This window comes from Crocodylus siamensis, chromosome 15, assembly GCF_052110815.1.
Source record: "Crocodylus siamensis isolate JL-2025a chromosome 15, ASM5211081v1, whole genome shotgun sequence".
Taxonomy (NCBI): Eukaryota; Metazoa; Chordata; order Crocodylia; family Crocodylidae; genus Crocodylus; species Crocodylus siamensis.
This window is the reverse complement of record NC_143409.1, coordinates 25,290,777-25,307,597: the sequence shown is the minus strand read 5'-3', so window position 1 is coordinate 25,307,597 and position 16,821 is coordinate 25,290,777. Positions and strand designations below refer to the sequence as shown.

The 16,821-nt window shown below is 41.6% G+C and overlaps 1 protein-coding gene across 7 annotated transcripts in view; it reads left to right on the top strand.

Annotated features, from left to right (window-relative positions):
- Positions 1–14,916, top strand: part of RAB27A (RAB27A, member RAS oncogene family) — a 60,247-nt gene extending 45,331 nt beyond the window's left edge. For 6 of the 7 annotated variants that reach the window (XM_090029048.1, XM_090029047.1, XM_090029046.1 and 3 more), the window contains 4 exons: positions 977–1,062; positions 2,223–2,326; positions 4,334–4,457; positions 12,653–14,916. In XM_090029048.1, the coding sequence (XP_089885174.1) occupies positions 977–1,062; positions 2,223–2,326; positions 4,334–4,457; positions 12,653–12,851 (513 nt within the window). In that variant the 3' untranslated portion in view covers positions 12,852–14,916. The remainder of the gene's footprint in view (positions 1–976; positions 1,063–2,222; positions 2,327–4,333; positions 4,458–12,652) is intronic. The other variant, XM_090029051.1, reaches the window with a different exon arrangement.
- The last annotated feature ends 1,905 nt before the right edge of the window (positions 14,917–16,821 follow it).

Genomic DNA, 16,821 nt, shown 5'->3' with positions numbered 1-16,821 from the left:
GCTGTCCCAGTCTAGCCTTCTGCCACAGGCCTGCTGGATCTGGCCACACACCAACACAATATGGCATGCAGGGCCAGTTAATCCTCAGCACAGATGCAGTGAGATTGCACCTTGGCGTTCTGGAGGTTATTGTCCAAACAAAACCATTCGTGTCAGGGAAAGTAATAGGTGATACTGGTTATCATCCCACACAGGCTTTGGTGGAGATGCTTTGTTCAGTATAAAATAACGCACACAAAATCAGCTAAAATTGTCTCTTTGCAATAAGAGCTATACATACTGAATACAGAAGATGCTAGGTAGTTACTACTGTATGGTAAAGTGCTGCCCTCCAAGTAACATATATGTTTATTTCTCCAGCGATTAATGAACCTCTAGAGCAGGGATTAGCAACCTACGGCCCATGGGATGGATCTGGCACATGGAGCCATTGGATCTGGCCTGTGGAGCCTCAGGGCTTTGGTATTCTGCAGCAGTGGCTCTATTGGCATTCTGGCAGTGGGGGCTTTGTCTGCACTACATCACAGCCAGGTGGCTGGGTGATTTGCCTGTACTGTGCTACTGCTAGGGGTGGGGGGAGAAATGGCAATGATGGTGGCTGGGTCCTAGCATCAACCTTCCCTGTACCTAAGCTGGTTCATTCTGTCCCTCCACTGGAAAACCTTGCTGCTGCATGCAGGGCCATCATATACAGCCCATGGGGTTCCCCATGGGTCTGGAAATTTGGCAGCAGTGGCAATTTAACATTGCCACTGCTCTCCTGTCACCAAATTTCCAGACCCTTTGGGAAGGCCTGTGGGTCAGATGATACAGCTCTACAGGCTGGATTTGGCCTGCTGGGCAAGGGATGAGCACCCCTGTATTAGATAATTGTTGGCATTAAAGCTGAATGTGGTATTATTTAAATAGCACGTGTGTGCTGTGTTATTGATCCTTGAATATTAACACTTCTGTCTTGTAAACTTGTTTTCTATAGGTGTATAGAGCCAATGGGCCAGATGGCATTAGTGGCAGAGGACAGAGGATACATCTTCAGCTGTGGGACACTGCAGGGCAAGAAAGGTGCAAACCTTACATAAAATGAAAGAGATTTTATTCCATAAAATGAATTGAACTTGCAGTCATAAATACCCCAGTTCTCTTGGATTTTGTGTCTAAACTCTGGATACAAATTCTATGTTTGTTTGTTTTTTTTCTGGTGCACAACATTTTAATTTTTGCCACATTTTATATATTTTCTAGCACCCCTCACCTCTTGCATCTTCCATTTATTTAACTAAATTCATCATTTCTCTTGCTTCCCCCTACTCAGTCTTTCCTTCTGTCTCTCTCTCTATCCTGAGGATACTGAAATCCCACGACTGCCATAAGTTCAGAACAAAAGCCTGCACTGCAAGTTTGGTTTTATTTACCTGGACTTTTCTTGAGGCTTTTATTAAGTTCTTTAGGGAGCCTACTTTGGGCCCTGAGCATTGCTATTGCTTATTTGAATAATAACTATTAAGGTTCTTGTATATTATTCTGTGCTTTTGAATTTATATCTATACTACTGTACAGACTTCCAAGACAAAAGTTGGGGTTTTATTTGTGGGTCATATTCTGAAACCCTTAGTTCTTAGGTAGACAACTTCCATTGACTTCAAGAGTGAAGTAAAGATGCAGGATTCTTCCCTTTTGTTTGCAAAGACCAAATTGATGGCTCCTAAAAGTCACTGCCATAATATTCTGCACTCAGGCAATCAAGTTTGTGTCCTGAACACCTTGGGCAATGTCTCTTCAGATTAAAATGCAAAGTTGGGAATGTTCATGAATCCAATTGTGTGTTAGTAGGCCTAAGCGTTTAGATTTGACTATTTTAAAATGATGGAAATAAATGTACAGTCATGAATTTGTGTTGCTTGAACTTCATTTTTCAATTAGATGCTTTATGGACGTTGATAAAAATGCGCTAAATAATACAGGGCTTGATCCAAAGCTCATGGGTACTGACAAAAAGTTGTATGTTGACTTTGAGGTGTGGACTAAGCTCATTGCTACATCAGCAGTTCAGGGTCAGGATCTTCTCCATGAAGAGAAAACAAATGTGATCAGTACAGTTGAATTTTAGGTTTTCCCAGTTGTTGGTTTTTTTTTTATATTATGATCATATTCTCAAAATAACTGTTGTGACAGATGGACCTTACAGAAGGGAAACCAACTGTAGTTTTGCTTTCCATGTCTAGGTTTCGTAGCTTGACAACAGCTTTTTTCAGAGATGCCATGGGATTTCTTTTACTCTTCGATCTGACAAACGAGCAGAGCTTCCTCAATGTCAGGAACTGGTTAAGTATGTCACTTTTTCTTTTTAGTCCTGTGTTTGTAGATTCCGAACTCCACTGAGAGAGAACAAGACTAAGAATATTTGACTGAAAGTTTTTTTCTGGAAAGAACAAAATGGGTGTTACAGCTTTTCTTGTGGGAAACTTAGTGAAGCTGAATTCCAATGATTTTCTGCAGTTCAGCTTTCTTAACTTGAATTTCCTTTCACATAAGGTCCATCATGATAATTCTGGGCCTCTGGCTTTAAGGGTGCAATGTGAAATCGGGTCATGTGCAGCAATTAAGTCTGAAATCAGCCAACTTGAAACACTGTCTTGATTCACCTGAAGCTTTGATGGCTGGGCTGGATTGGGAGTATGGCATCAGGCTTGGGTTGGGGTTTGTCAGATAGGAAATAATTGACGATTTCTCAGCAGAGCAGGCATGAAGAACTTTTGCCTTTCCCATTGTCAACAGCTCAGTGCCAGTTAATCCTCAGCACAGATGCGGTGAGATTGTACCTTGGCGTTCTGGAGGTTATTGTCCAAACAAAACCATTCGTGTCAGGGAAAGTAATAGGTGATACTGGTTATCATCCCACACAGGCTTTGGTGGAGATGCTTTGTTCAGTATAAAATAACGCACACAAAATCAGCTAAAATTGTCTCTTTGCAATAAGAGCTATACATACTGAATACAGAAGATGCTAGGTAGTTACTACTGTATGGTAAAGTGCTGCCCTCCAAGTAACATATATGTTTATTTCTCCAGCGATTAATGAACCTCTAGAGCAGGGATTAGCAACCTACGGCCCATGGGATGGATCTGGCACATGGAGCCATTGGATCTGGCCTGTGGAGCCTCAGGGCTTTGGTATTCTGCAGCAGTGGCTCTATTGGCATTCTGGCAGTGGGGGCTTTGTCTGCACTACATCACAGCCAGGTGGCTGGGTGATTTGCCTGTACTGTGCTACTGCTAGGGGTGGGGGGAGAAATGGCAATGATGGTGGTTGGGTCCTAGCACCAACTTTCCCTGTACCTAAGCTGGTTCATTCTGTCCCTCCACTGGAAAACCTTGCTGACTGCTGCTCTAGAAGGTTAGGGAAAATCTTAGAGGTATAGGTCCCTGTTGTACCCCCAGGCTGAAGCACTGGAGCCCTCCAGGCAAGGGGTGAAACAATGGGCTCTGCTCCTCTTCCCTCATGCTTCCCGCCCTCCTGAGAGGGGGAAAAAATGGAGCAGACTGTCAGTGAGTGCTCTCTTGTGTGCTCTCCCAGAGCAGTCTGTCCTGCCCTTCAGCCCTTCCTCTGCTATTGAAGTGTTTTCTGAATAGTAGTTATTTTCTGCAGGGTTATTTTTGGAGCACTTCAGCCATTTTTGGAACACTTCAGAGGGCACGTATCTATCCACTTACCCTTTGCAGTGTTTCAAAGGCATTTAAAGCCCTTCAAAAGTTACATTTGTCCACACACTGACTCAATCAGGCTCCTGTCCATAGAAAGAGAATGAGAGCTCTTCTGTGCTTCTTGGGGAGGGGGTCTTAAAGGTATCTAGTATAGAAAGGTAGAGTAAGAAGTGAGAACTGTTGAACTAGAAAGTAGAAAAAGTGTTACTATTGTACACCTATCTGTAGTGATGGGGGGGAAAAAAAAATTTTGGAAAGGCAAACCACCATGAAATATTGGCAGTATTTTCCCCCTCATATCTTTTAAGAATAATTTTCTTAAAGTTTTCGATGTCACTTTTTAAAGGCACTCATGTTTGAACTCAGTGGTAGGCAACTCTGGCATGGCACTAAAAGGCATCTTGTTTGGCATGCATGCCTCAGCGTGGGTAACAGGGAAGGGGCTGGGGCTGTGCTGCCATAACAGGGATTTGGCCCCTCATGGCTCCCTTGCTGTCTGCCTCTGGCGTGCTGGCATCTTACAAGTTGAGGCTGCAGGTGTGTTTGGCACTCTGTCCAGAAACGTTGCTGCTTGCTGTTCTAAGTGATCTTTCTGTATAAAATAATAATATGAACATTGTTTTGCTGTTAGGCCAGTTACAAACGCACGCGTATTGTGAAAACCCTGATATTGTGCTATGTGGAAACAAGAGTGATCTGGAAGACCAAAGAACTGTGAAAGAAGAAGAGGCAAAGGAACTTGCAGAAAAATATGGGCAAGTAACTTCCTTCCACTTACCAGTGCAGTTAAACAAAATGAAATGTTTCTTTATTTGTCTGTTGTGTTGCATAATGTATTGAAAGGCTCTTGTGCAAATAACCATGTTAGAATACCATAAGGAACCATGTGGTCTAGTATCCTGTGTCTGACAGAGACATATTAGCTAACTGAGCAGTTCTGTGGCATAGGGGAAGGCATCTTTGTGACCCTCTCTTCCCCTGCCTCTTACTAATTTTCTGGAAAATGCAGTTAATTTTAGTAGCAGTGGAGATGCATAATAAATCATGTTTATTACTATGATCCTGCCTCTAATGTGGCTAATTCACAATATCCAGATGTGGTATCTTGTGCAATGAAACCCAAGAGAATGTTGACCAAAGTCACAAAAATGTGATTTTTATATTGGGTCAGACTCTTGAAGACGGGCAAGACTAAACTGTGGCATTATTATTATTATTTTTAATTATGAATTTTTATTTTTAAAAATCAAACAACCACAAAAATTGTCAATGCCGACATTAGGATGGTTTAGATGGATGCTGTCCTACAGCACTTTCTTCTGGCTTTGAATGGTCCTTGAAGCACCCTGCCCCATTTTGCCTCCAAGCTCCAAGAATACTCCATTCACAGGAAAGATGTAAAAACCAACATAATGTATTCAGACCTGCCAGCTCACTCCAGAAGGGCTCCATTTTAGATCCAGATTTCACAACCTTTCTTTTCTGGTCATGTGCTTCTAGTGTTCACCTCTCCTACTCCATAAATTTTTCCCACAAGGTCAGAGCCTTCACAGCCTTCCTCTTGTCTTAATTGACTTCTTTCCCCACTGGCCTAAGTAGAAGGCTCTAAGCCCAAGTAGGCCATGTCCCCACTCCTGTTTAGACTGTGGGAAAGATTATGGGAGTAAACGCACATTTGGTTTTTTTAGATTTTATCTGGGGAAAAGTGGAGCCTTGCTTATCCATATTACAAGACATCTGGTCCTAGGCTGTTAAAGGAACATTGGCCCAGATTTTTTGTACCTTTCTTGCATACAGTTGCTGTTTTCTGGGACTCTTATGGTTTGCCAATGACTCCTTCATGCATTTCATTTGCCTTCTCTGAACAGAGTAATGAGTTCTGGAAACTGTCTCCTTTTGGCATTATGGGCCATCAGCCCCTTACAGATGTGATGGGTTTCCACACAGTGTTACTTCTTTCCTTTTTTCCTTTTCCATTTTGTATAATGTTACTTGCATAGCACTAAACTCAAACTACCATATGATTGCTTGTAGTTTATAAGGAGGAATGGAAATATGGGTTCTGTCCACACAGCTCCAGGTGGCATTTGTTTTATTTTTGAAATATTTCTGTAGATTACTTCATAAATTACATTACTTCCATAAGAACAAATGCTTGCTTTTGTGGCCAAAATACCAACTTGGTCAAGGTAGAAAATGAAAAACCCAAAGTCTAATTTATAGATCATATACATTTATAACTCATACTCCACTGGTTCCACTGGGCTGCTTTCAATAGCATAACTACGGACAGTGGTCATCAGGGCACTAGCCCTAGGTGACAACTATGAGGGAGTGTCAGAATCTCCTCCTGCTTCCTGCTCTTCCCTCCCCATGTGACCCTCAGAATTTTTTGCCATGGCAGGTACAATCCTATACTGTTCAGCTGTAGGAGCTAGGCAGGCTCAGCCCTGCACCCAGCGGGGTGTCTGGAGAGCAGGGAGCAAGTGGAGTGGCACTCTTCTAGGGAGTCTTTGCCACAGCAGGTAGAGCCCTGTGCCCAATACCATATCTGGGGCTAGGGGGAACAAACAAGGCACCAGTGGCAGCTCCTAGGGAGACGAGGACAATTGTAGTCCGAGCTAATGTTGCTGCAGCAGTAGTCGCATTAAATGGGGCGAGAACCAGGACTGTGCTCTCCTTGCCTCTCTCGCCCATGCTCTCCTTCCCCTCCATTTCCTGTGTTCAGCAGTTCAGCATACTTCTGCCCTGCCCTGGGCCCTGAAGGAGCTCAGGCTTCCTATATAGTACTCAGACCTGAGTGTACGAGGAAAGATAACTTCAAATAGGCCTGTCCTTATTTCTTAGAACACAATAAGGGAAGAAAATGCTTTGGTGAATGAATCACTGCTGCTACTAACAGAACTGGGTGGTACTACTGACATTTTTCTCCCTGGAAATGCCTATATCAACAGATATTGCATTTGGCATGTGAGTGTAGGGGAACCAGACACAATGATAATTTTACTATTTAACACTTAACATTTTTGAAGAGCAGTAACTGAATCTCATAAATTAATAGAACACAAGCAAGAACTATTTGTGTGTGTGCATTTTTAATATGGACATTGACATGTTATAGATATCAGGTGGGGAGCAGTACATGTGATTTGAAAAATCCCACTTGTAATTGCTTTGTGTATGTGATGGTACCTAAATAAATAGTGATAGAGCTATAGCTGTACTAATACATGAGGTTCTTTTTCCCTATGATTTCAGGGTTGTCACCCCTCATACCTACATGAAAGTCTGGGATGATATAGGTGGAGATGGTCCTGTTTTGAGCAGGGAGTTAAACTAAATGACCTCCTGAGGTCCCTTTCAATCCTAATTTTCTATGATTCTGTGACTCTATGAAAGTCATTCAAAGCAGTTGTCAGGCAGCTTCCACCTTGTCCAATTCATTAGCTTCAAGTGCTTCCAATTGTTCCTTCACACCGGGTGAGCACTGAGCAGAAGACATTTAGCATAATGGAAACTTCCAGGTAGCACGTACATTGCTTAGTAGTGAGTACAAAAGGCATATTTTCTGGAAATCCTGAAAGCACTTCAATGCAAAGGATTTCCTCACAGAATGCATCTATAAGAAAGCATAACTTAATCACCATGATGCTGTAACTAATGTATTGCTTTTCTTTTGAACATAAGAAAATAAACTTTTTTTGGTTTTACAGTCAGATAATTCTGTGGTTTACATTTCAGCAATATCATGAATCACTGAGTCATTCTTAATTGCCCACAAAAGAATCTATCATTTCCGTTTAACACACACTATAGCATCCAAATGCCTGCAGTTGTTTGTATTTTTTTTCTTTTTAATATGTACAACAAGAATACTGCTCCAATTAATTTCTTTAAATTTATGTGCATGGAGAAGAGGGAAAGAGAGAGTTCAAACTGGCATTGAGCACTGAGTCTCAAATTAATATCTTCTATATCATACTTAAGTGGCCCCCATTGCAGTGGTACCTCCCTCTCACTCTTTAGTGTATTTATCCTTGTACACTGGGGTAGGGAAGTGCTAGGATCCCTGTTTTACAGATGGGTGCTGATTGGCTAAGGTACAGATTTGGAAGAGCAAGTAGGCTCTAAATTCCCTTTGATCTTAATGAAAGTTGCACCGGAATATCTTTAAAAACCCAAGTTTGACATGTTCAGGCTTGCCCAGAAAGCTTCTGGCAGAGATGCCTGAAACCAGATCTCCTGCCTCTTAAGTGAGTGGCCCCACTCTTCTGCTATTTTTCATTGTTTTTGAACAACTGAATTGGGCAATGCAAAGTTGAATGTGACACGGGAGGTGGTGTAGACTAGGACGGGGTAAGATCCGTGCTGTGTTTTCAATTATTACCAAACGCTACTGGGACCAGCACATGGTGATTGATTTCCTGCAAGAAAGGGAGTTGAAAAAGAGAAGGATAGACACCAGAGCTCTTTTTTGCTTTGTCAGTCTGCATGGTAGCAGGTAACATCAGGAGCTGGAACTGAAGCCACTTTCTGCATGTGGGGTCTTTCAGGGAATGGAGCAGATCTTCTGGTTACATCTTACTTTAAATTGTGACCGGCATGATTCGGATGTCCTGCCCAAGCAAGTAAAGTCCTTTGCTTGATCCATGACTGTTCTGCCCCTCTCAAGGTAGTTCTTTTAGGCCAAGGACAGAAATTGGAAACTAGTTCAGATCTGTAACGCAACAAAAGTTCAGTGCACATAAACCACTTTCAAAATGGCCAAAACTGGTTTAAGATAAACCTGAGTGGATGTAGTATCAAACTAACTGATTTAGGTTAAATTAGTTTATTGAACTTACATCTTTGGCCAAAGCTGTCTGCTCCAGCTGAGCAGGGAGGTGCATGCCCTAGCACTCTGGCCCCCTTCCCTCCCCCCCCGACTTTTAGCCTGAGCCACTCACTGCAGGCATGTGGCTGCATTTCTGGTTTCAAAAGTGAATTTCTGTTCACTTGCTTATTGGTTCAGTCTATGTAGCTTGAATTAACCTGCAAATATTTCATAGATTTCATAGACATTAGGGCTGGAAGGGACCTCGGAAGATCATTGAGTCCAGCCCCCTGCCCAAAAGGCAGGAAGTCAGCTGGGGTCATAGGATCCCAGCAAGATAAGCATCCAATTTACTCTTTAATCAATGTAGCCTCAGGCATTTTGACTACCTGTACTTAGGCTTAATGAGCTAGCTGCATTAGACACAACTTGTTTCTTACCCACCTTTTAGTTCCTGTCTTTGCTTGAACAGGAAGAGCATTATAGGAAAAGAGGATGTCTTTTCATTGTTACTAAGAAGCATGCTTGTGAACAGAGAGCCACTTAGCTGTTTTCAGATTCAGGCCTATAAAGACATCTTAGGGGATGTAAGCATTTGGTTCAGAAATTCAATATGATCTCTATATGCCAAGGCAACTAAATTGGTAAATAGTCACATGCAGAGATGGAAAAGAACTGTTTGCATATTCAGTTCTCTAGTGGAGGGTGGTGATGATTGTCTTGGACAAAGCCATTAACTACCTGGATTTGGGTGAAGTGATACCTGAAATTTTCAATATTATTCTAAGCAGGGAAAATCTAGGGCTTTGCTAATATGTAGCCTGTTTATTGGAGTAAAATGCTGGATTTGTGGATGAGAATTGCTCCAAAATCCTTCTGAGTACAAAGAGGAAAATAAAAAGGGAAATTCTACCTTTTTAGTATACACATCCCCTTAAATTTTATCAAATGAATTCCTGCTCTGTTTACCTCTTGTGTCAGAAGAATAATTGGAATAAATCAAGGTAATATCCATCTTTGCCCTGGAGCACAACTTTTTGAAAGTTTACTTTAAATAACTAAAGTTTGTTGCATGTATCAAATGTTCTGGGAGACAGAATGTTGTCTGGACTGGTAGAGAGGAACAGGAGCAGTAGAGGAGGGGCAAGGAGAACGTTGCAGAAAAGTTAAAATTTCTCTTGCATTTGTTCTTTCTGCAGTGGACTTTGGAGAGATCCCCCAGTCTTTTTTCTATAATGATAAACTGTTGGTGGAAACTGAATTAAATTGAAAAAGGGTTAAAATAAAGATTAGATACAGTAAAACCTGTGTTAACTGGCATTTACTAATCAGAATACTCTATTAACTGGAATTTCCAATATCCCCTGATACCAATCCTCACTTTGGCAGCTGGAATCTTTGCCAAGTCTATCCGGCATGCACATCAAGGATTTGTGTTGTTTACGGTAGTTAGTGACACTGCTGATGGAGGAGCTGTTGGAAGCCCTTCTAGCTGATATCTGCATAGGCAGAGGGAGGAAATTTTTTTTGGGGGGGGGAGGGTGCTGTGCATGTGTGTGCATGCACTCACGTGCCCCCCCCAGGCAGGAAAGTCTGCGGGGGAGGGGGCAGGGGGAGGGAAAAAGGATCTGCATGGGGCAGGGTGGATTTTTTTAGATAATCAGCACCCCCCGTTACCCCACTCATGCTGGATAACAAAGCTTTTACTGTATTTCTTAGAAAGGGAACACTCAAACCAATCGTTAAGTTACAGAAAGTAAAAAAATTTTGCAGTGGGGAAGTTATTCTATAATTAACAATTTAGGGGTTCCATCCTTTTGAAACATTTGTCATCTACCCACTGGCAGAGTAACCATTGGACTAGAAGATCAACTCTAGGTCTAATCAGAAATGGCAGTTCCTGTGTTTCTCCTGTGAGCTGTTTGGCTACAATTATCTATTTTAAATAAGAGCAAAATAACCAGCGAGTCCTTAGTTTTTTTAAACATATAAATTTATAAGCTTTAAAATGAATGTTAAAACTGGGAAAGCAACTTGATTCAGCTTGATAGCTAATGAAATTCATGTAAATAAGAGTTGCATTTGTAGCTTCCAGCAGGTTTAACTCTGCCTTAAAAATATGGTTCTCTCTTCTGAAGCAGGTATTATTTAATATTTGCATTATAGTATAATAGTATAGTATAACATTATAGTGTAGTGTTCAGAAAAAGGCAAGAAAGACAACTGGATAGGTGCCAGACATAATTAATATCTTGTATATTGATGTGAGAGGATGACACTAAATAATAAAGCCTCATGACCACCACCATGTGGAGAATACTGAGCAAGTGGCATTAGTTTAACATTGTAAGTGTTGTGATCTCCTGACTCCTTGTTTTAAGAGTAATAATAACAACAACCAAAATGTGTAGGAGCTCCAGTCATGGACCAGGACATCATTACTAGGCATTTTAGAATTGCAGGACAAAAAGAGACCCTTCAACAAAGGTGTGACAGCACCTTTTGGGTGGCTGTCACTTTAAGGGCTGGGAGCAGGCAGCTGGCAGGTGCAGGCCAGCCTTGATGTGGCAGCCATTTTTGATCCTTGCTCTCAGGACTGGAGCAGCAGTCTGCTGTTGGCAGCTGGAGCAACAACACTCAGCTGAGCTGCTGCTCCCAGAACACCTTAGAGGTGAGAGCAGGAGCTGTGGGGGTAGCAGGAGGCTCCTGGTTTTGGGTACAACTGGAAACTGCACCCTGCTGGGGATGTGTGTTCTGGTGGTGAGGGAGTCCTCAAGAAATGCCAGGCCAGTTTACCTCCCTGGTGAAAGGTAGGTAGGGGCACCTTAACCCCAGCCCCCACCATCTGGTAGGTTATTGTGAGAGCAAGGGGGGCCAGGGACTCTTCTTATAAAGAAGCACCTGAGCCGTATAGGGGTGTAAGACCTGGGAGTAGGGGCCAGGCATGCTTGGAGAGAAGCACCTGAGCATAAGGGGGTGTAAGACCCCAAGTCCTAGTGAGAGGGCAGAGTTGAGACCAGGCACACCTAGAGAGAGGCACTTGAGCCTGAGGGAGTGTAAGACCCCAGGGCCCCAGTGTAGGGGCAGAGTGTTGGCCTAAGGAAGGGGCGAAGTGGCCCAGTGAGGGACTAGGGGTAGAGTCAGCCCAGAGTTTGGTGAATTGACTGGTCACCACTCAGATGAAGGTCACAGGAGAGACCCAAAAGGCTGAGCCAGGGCCACTCAAGGAGTGAAGAAATAAGCTTGATGGCCTACGTGATCACTCAAAGGGAGCAGGGTGGAGTATATGTGGCCCAGAACAGGGCAGTGTGGGAGAGGCCTGGTGAGAGTGGGCGGAGTGTCAGAGGCTCCAGTGAGAGCGAGGCAGAGTGAGCGTGTCCCAGAACAGGGCAGTGTGCAAGAGGCCTAATGCTGAAATGAATTTTGTTTGGCCTCAAGCTGGAGATGTAACAAACTGTATATCATCTGCAAGGCTTGGGACATAAGGGAGGTTCAGAGTCATGTAATAACCACCCTTGACATCAAAGCACTCGAGGGGCAGCCTCCCACCTAGTACCATCTCTTTACATATTTAAGATCAAGGCATGGCAGGCGAGTAAGGCGGGCAGTTTGCCCAAAGACAGGTGGGCAGGCCAGTGTTGTAACTGGGCCTGGGAGTCTGTCCTATCTCACAAAGGTCTTCTGTTTTGTTTTATACTGTAAACCCTTCAACAAAGGGTTGAAATAATACAAATATAAACCAAGAGACAACTGAGGATGTAGAGTGATATGGGAGTACAAAAAAACAATGAGGCAGTGTTGGTTAGCATGTGCACCACTGTACCAGCAGCCTAAGCCTTGTCAACGGTTTTGTACGTATTGCAGAAAAAGGTTTTGAAGGCAAAAAATGGGGCAGCCTGGCAAACATTTGCAGGAAGTGCTTTCCAGATGTAAGGGACACAGGAGATGGCACAAAGGTGCTGCCCTTTCACTTGTCATGCCAGGGCCTTTTTCATGTCATCTTTTGGTTTGATTTCACTGACTTCTAAAAAGCAGCCTTTATGTGGTGTCTAGGCACATGGCTAGTGTCACATATTTCCTTGGTTTCTACGAAGCTCACACCACATGAGAGAATGTTTTCGATTTTGTCTTTTACAGAATACCATATTTTGAAACAAGTGCGGCTAATGGAGCTAATGTAAGCAAGGCAGTTGAAACTCTGCTTGATCTTATCATGAAGCGGATGGAACGGTGTGTGGACAAGTCATGGATACCGGAAGGGGTAGTGCGTTCAAATGGGCATAGCTCTACAGAGCAGCTACATGAGGAGAAAGAGAAAGGCAAATGTGGTTGTTGAAAAATTTGATTGCAACAGTTATTTAACCTATACAATATTTATATTAAAGTATAGTGCAGTTGCATCTTAACAGATTCATTTATGGACCCCTCTTATCATATAGGTATATAGTAATAAAGCAACCTTAATTCTTGGTATTCGCTTTCTAATAACATTTGAGCATTGCTTGGCAGAGTTATAATTTATCAGAAGTTTGCCAGTGATGTATTTTTAAGAGTTTGGTGCACCGCTGAACATTCCCAACTTTCAGTACTGTCAAACTGTGACAGTGGTAAGTCTATCAACAGAGCTTTTTAAGTCCTAGTTGAACAGAAATGGTCCATCATCATATCATTAATTCTGATAAAATGGAGAATATGTGCTTTGTACACCAGTAGCTTCTCCTTGTTGAAACAAACCATTGGTTTCTAGGGACAGGAATTAAAACAGGACTATTTATCTGGAATGTCTGAGAGGCCAAGGTGACACTTGTGCAATACTACTGATATGTCGCGCATTCTTGAATTTGATTTTCTAAATCCCAGTTGTACTATAGAAAATATTTGGTACAAACAGACTGCCTAACTTAATTTGAATTCAAGAACATACTGAGGCACAGATATATGTAGGTGGTGTGTGTCTATGTGCATGTATATATGATTGCATCCATTTTATATACAAACTCTTATGTTTTAACAGGAATTTAGGGAAAGATAAATATCAGCAAAATTTCATCAGAGCTAGTGCTTTGCACTGAATTGGCTTATACCAAGCGCACATTTGGAACATTTCTTCTTCAAATTTGGATCGAAAATTTTATAGTGGCTCCATTCTGGAGAGAGACAGCTGCCTGAGACCTCAGTGTTGTTCAAATCAGTGTATCTGTAAATTTTATAAAGCAGGTTTTCTTCTGTTTACCTCTGGGTCCTGTACATCTTGGTTATTGTATGTTTTGTTCATTTACTTTAGTCTCTCTTCAAAAAGATAAGAGATTCACATTTTGATCATGGAAATATCTACTTTGGTTTTGATAGATGATGTTAAATCTTGATCAGTTTTATCTTCATTACCATTTAAGGAATATTTAGTATTTTTACAATTATTTTTAGTCAGATTATGTGATATGCCTGACAAGTTATTATTTATCCTAGCAAGATCCATAGAACTCTAAAGTATTGCTAAGTCTTAAATACCAAATTCAATTTTGTTATAGACTTCACAAAACTCCGAAGCTACTTTTTCTTTAAAAAACTAAATTTTTATGTATTTAAATATTCTGGTTAGTTTGACTCCTGCAAGTTCAGATAGACATCGACAGGTTATTCACCAACATCAGTTGTGATATAATAATTCTTTAAATAAAAATGAATATATTAAAGGACCAAATGTATTGAGAAGCAAAATATACCTTTTGATATAATCTCTGTTTATTGCAAAATGGAAAAGTGTTAGAAATCACCGATCATTCTCAAAATTCTGAAAAGCAATCCATTTGTTCTTCAACCAACACAACACGTAAATATATTTAGTTTATTACAACCACATATGGGATTTTTAAACACGTGCAATATAACTTGAATGCTAAGGAGCTATGACAGATGTTAAAGCAAATTATGTAAATATATTGCATTTTCTATTATACAATACCGAGAATCTAAAATGCCTGTAGACCTGAATGACTATAGTTCAATTCACAAGTGCCTTTTGAAATTGCCATCATCTGCATGGCCAGAGGAGTAAGAATTTTTTTTCCAAAGACCACAATTCATCTCAGTGCACTAAGATTTTTAATAAAGAAATGTAACTGTCAATTTTTCAGAGGGTATCAATGGAATTTTGTCCTGCATACTTTAATGGGATTTATGGGTTAAAAACCCATCCACTGTCTGAAGGAAAAAAAAAAAAAAGTAAGGATTACTGCATTCAATTACTGAGTTAAATGACTACTGAAATGGCTTAAAATATTTCCCTTTGAATACATATGTGTTTAAATTTTATACGAAATACTGAAATGGTTATATTTTTTATCCTCTGTATTGTATGTATCTATTTACAGTGTACAAAAATAAAGTCTATCTTCATGAAATTCCTTGGATTTAAAATTATAAATATATTGGTTTATCCCAGGTTCGGGATATTTCTAACAGCCCTTTTTGCTTTTGATTTTTTTTGTAAGAGATTAACCAGCATCATTTGAATCTCCTAACACTTTGGTGTTACAGTGAAGTTAGCCAAAAATAAAAAATTCCAGATTTTAACATATTGATTGTGTTCATGGGTACAGAGGTGCAGGAAAAAAAATTGAAATAATATGGTCCAGTACTTCTGATCAATAGGAAATGGTTTGATGAACCTGAATTGAAACATTCGATTTAGATTAAAAAAAAAAAAAAACTGGACTGAAACCATAAATTTTGGTTCAGTTCAGTAGTAATCTGTGCCTTTTCTCTTGAGGTAGCTGTAGTGCTGCCTCTTGAGACTTTTAATTTGAGCGCCATGTGCTCCCATTCTAGGTCCCTTCCAACTCATTGATTCTATGATTCTCTTCTATGGGTTGGGCTACCTAGTGAAACTACAGATCCCATGATACATGAAAGTCAGAGCACCCCTAGCAAGATCCTGGTGTGTCATGGGCGCTGTAACTGAGCTTAAAAGGACTTGGCCATACAAAAGAATGGGGGCAGGAGATACAGCAATAGCTTAAGCAGATAAATTCATGTCAGACTAATAGTTTGGTTTGACAAATGGAAATGTTTTGATTGTGGTTGACCTAATCTAAATCAAAATAGTTCTTGTTTCATTCACCTAATAAGAAAAGCAATGGTAAAATCAAAATGTTCTCATAAAATATGAACTTTCTGTCAAATATTTTTATGGGGAATTCCTAACCAACTCCATACCACTGATCAGAGTACACAAAGGTTCTAGGTTGCCTGAACACTTTTGAATATATAATAAAGATAATTAGGCTGTGTGTGCCGACGCACCCAGCCAAAAACCAAGCCTCAGATGCCTCCCCAGGGGTGCCAACTTCTAGCTGACCCCCTTCTTGAAGCACACCCGCAAGCCTGGTGTAGCACTGCCCGGACTCAGGTCTTTGTTTGGGCCCTGTGCTGCTTGGGATACACAGACCCTGTAGACCTAGGCGTAGCTTAACCCCAGCAGGATATATCTGGGTGCTGCTTATAGCCTGAAGCATAGAAAGTAGCCTACCTTAGTCAGCTGAGCTAAGGGAATAAAAAGGTATGCCCAATCCCTCTCCACCATGTACCACAAAGCTTGTTATAGAGGATAGCTTTATTGGGTAGAGGGGGTAGGCTGGGGGAGAGGTACAAGTCGGAGAAATATCAGAAGAATACCTCTGCGCAAACAGAAGCAGTGTGGTAGCCTTTTGACATGCTTCTAGAACACTTATTGGCTAAATTTCAGGTAAGTTACTTGCATGTTCATCTGGAGTCTGAAAGTGCTCCGGAGACCATGTGCTTATTCCATGTTTCCAAATGTGTCCCCTTTCCATTCCTCATGGGGACCCTTTTATACCCTGTTGTGACCTCATCACTGAGTTCCCACCAGAAGCATCCCCATTGGCTGCTGCCTGGTGTTTCCAGATAACATCACCTTCCAGGTGAGGGGCCTAGTCACATGACCTGCAGTGGTGGGGAAACTGACAAGGGGAGCAGGTCCCCCCCTCCCTCAGGACTGTCTCCAGCTCAGGTCACAGCTCAGTGGTAAATGAAGCAAGTGTGTGTGGGGGGGTGGCTGCCTGCTTACAGCAGTGAGGCAGATGGGGGGGGGGGGGAGCAATTCCTCCACACCGGGAGCCTGGAGAAGAAGATTGTAGAAAAAGGAAAAACTTCTACCCAGGAAATACATGCATTGGTCCCTACTGCATGTCAGAAACCTGGTTACTAGCCAGTTCCAAGAGGAATTGCTAGAAAGCAGGCAGACATATGAGGTATACTGGAGGTGGACAGGGAGTAGGAAGAAAGTA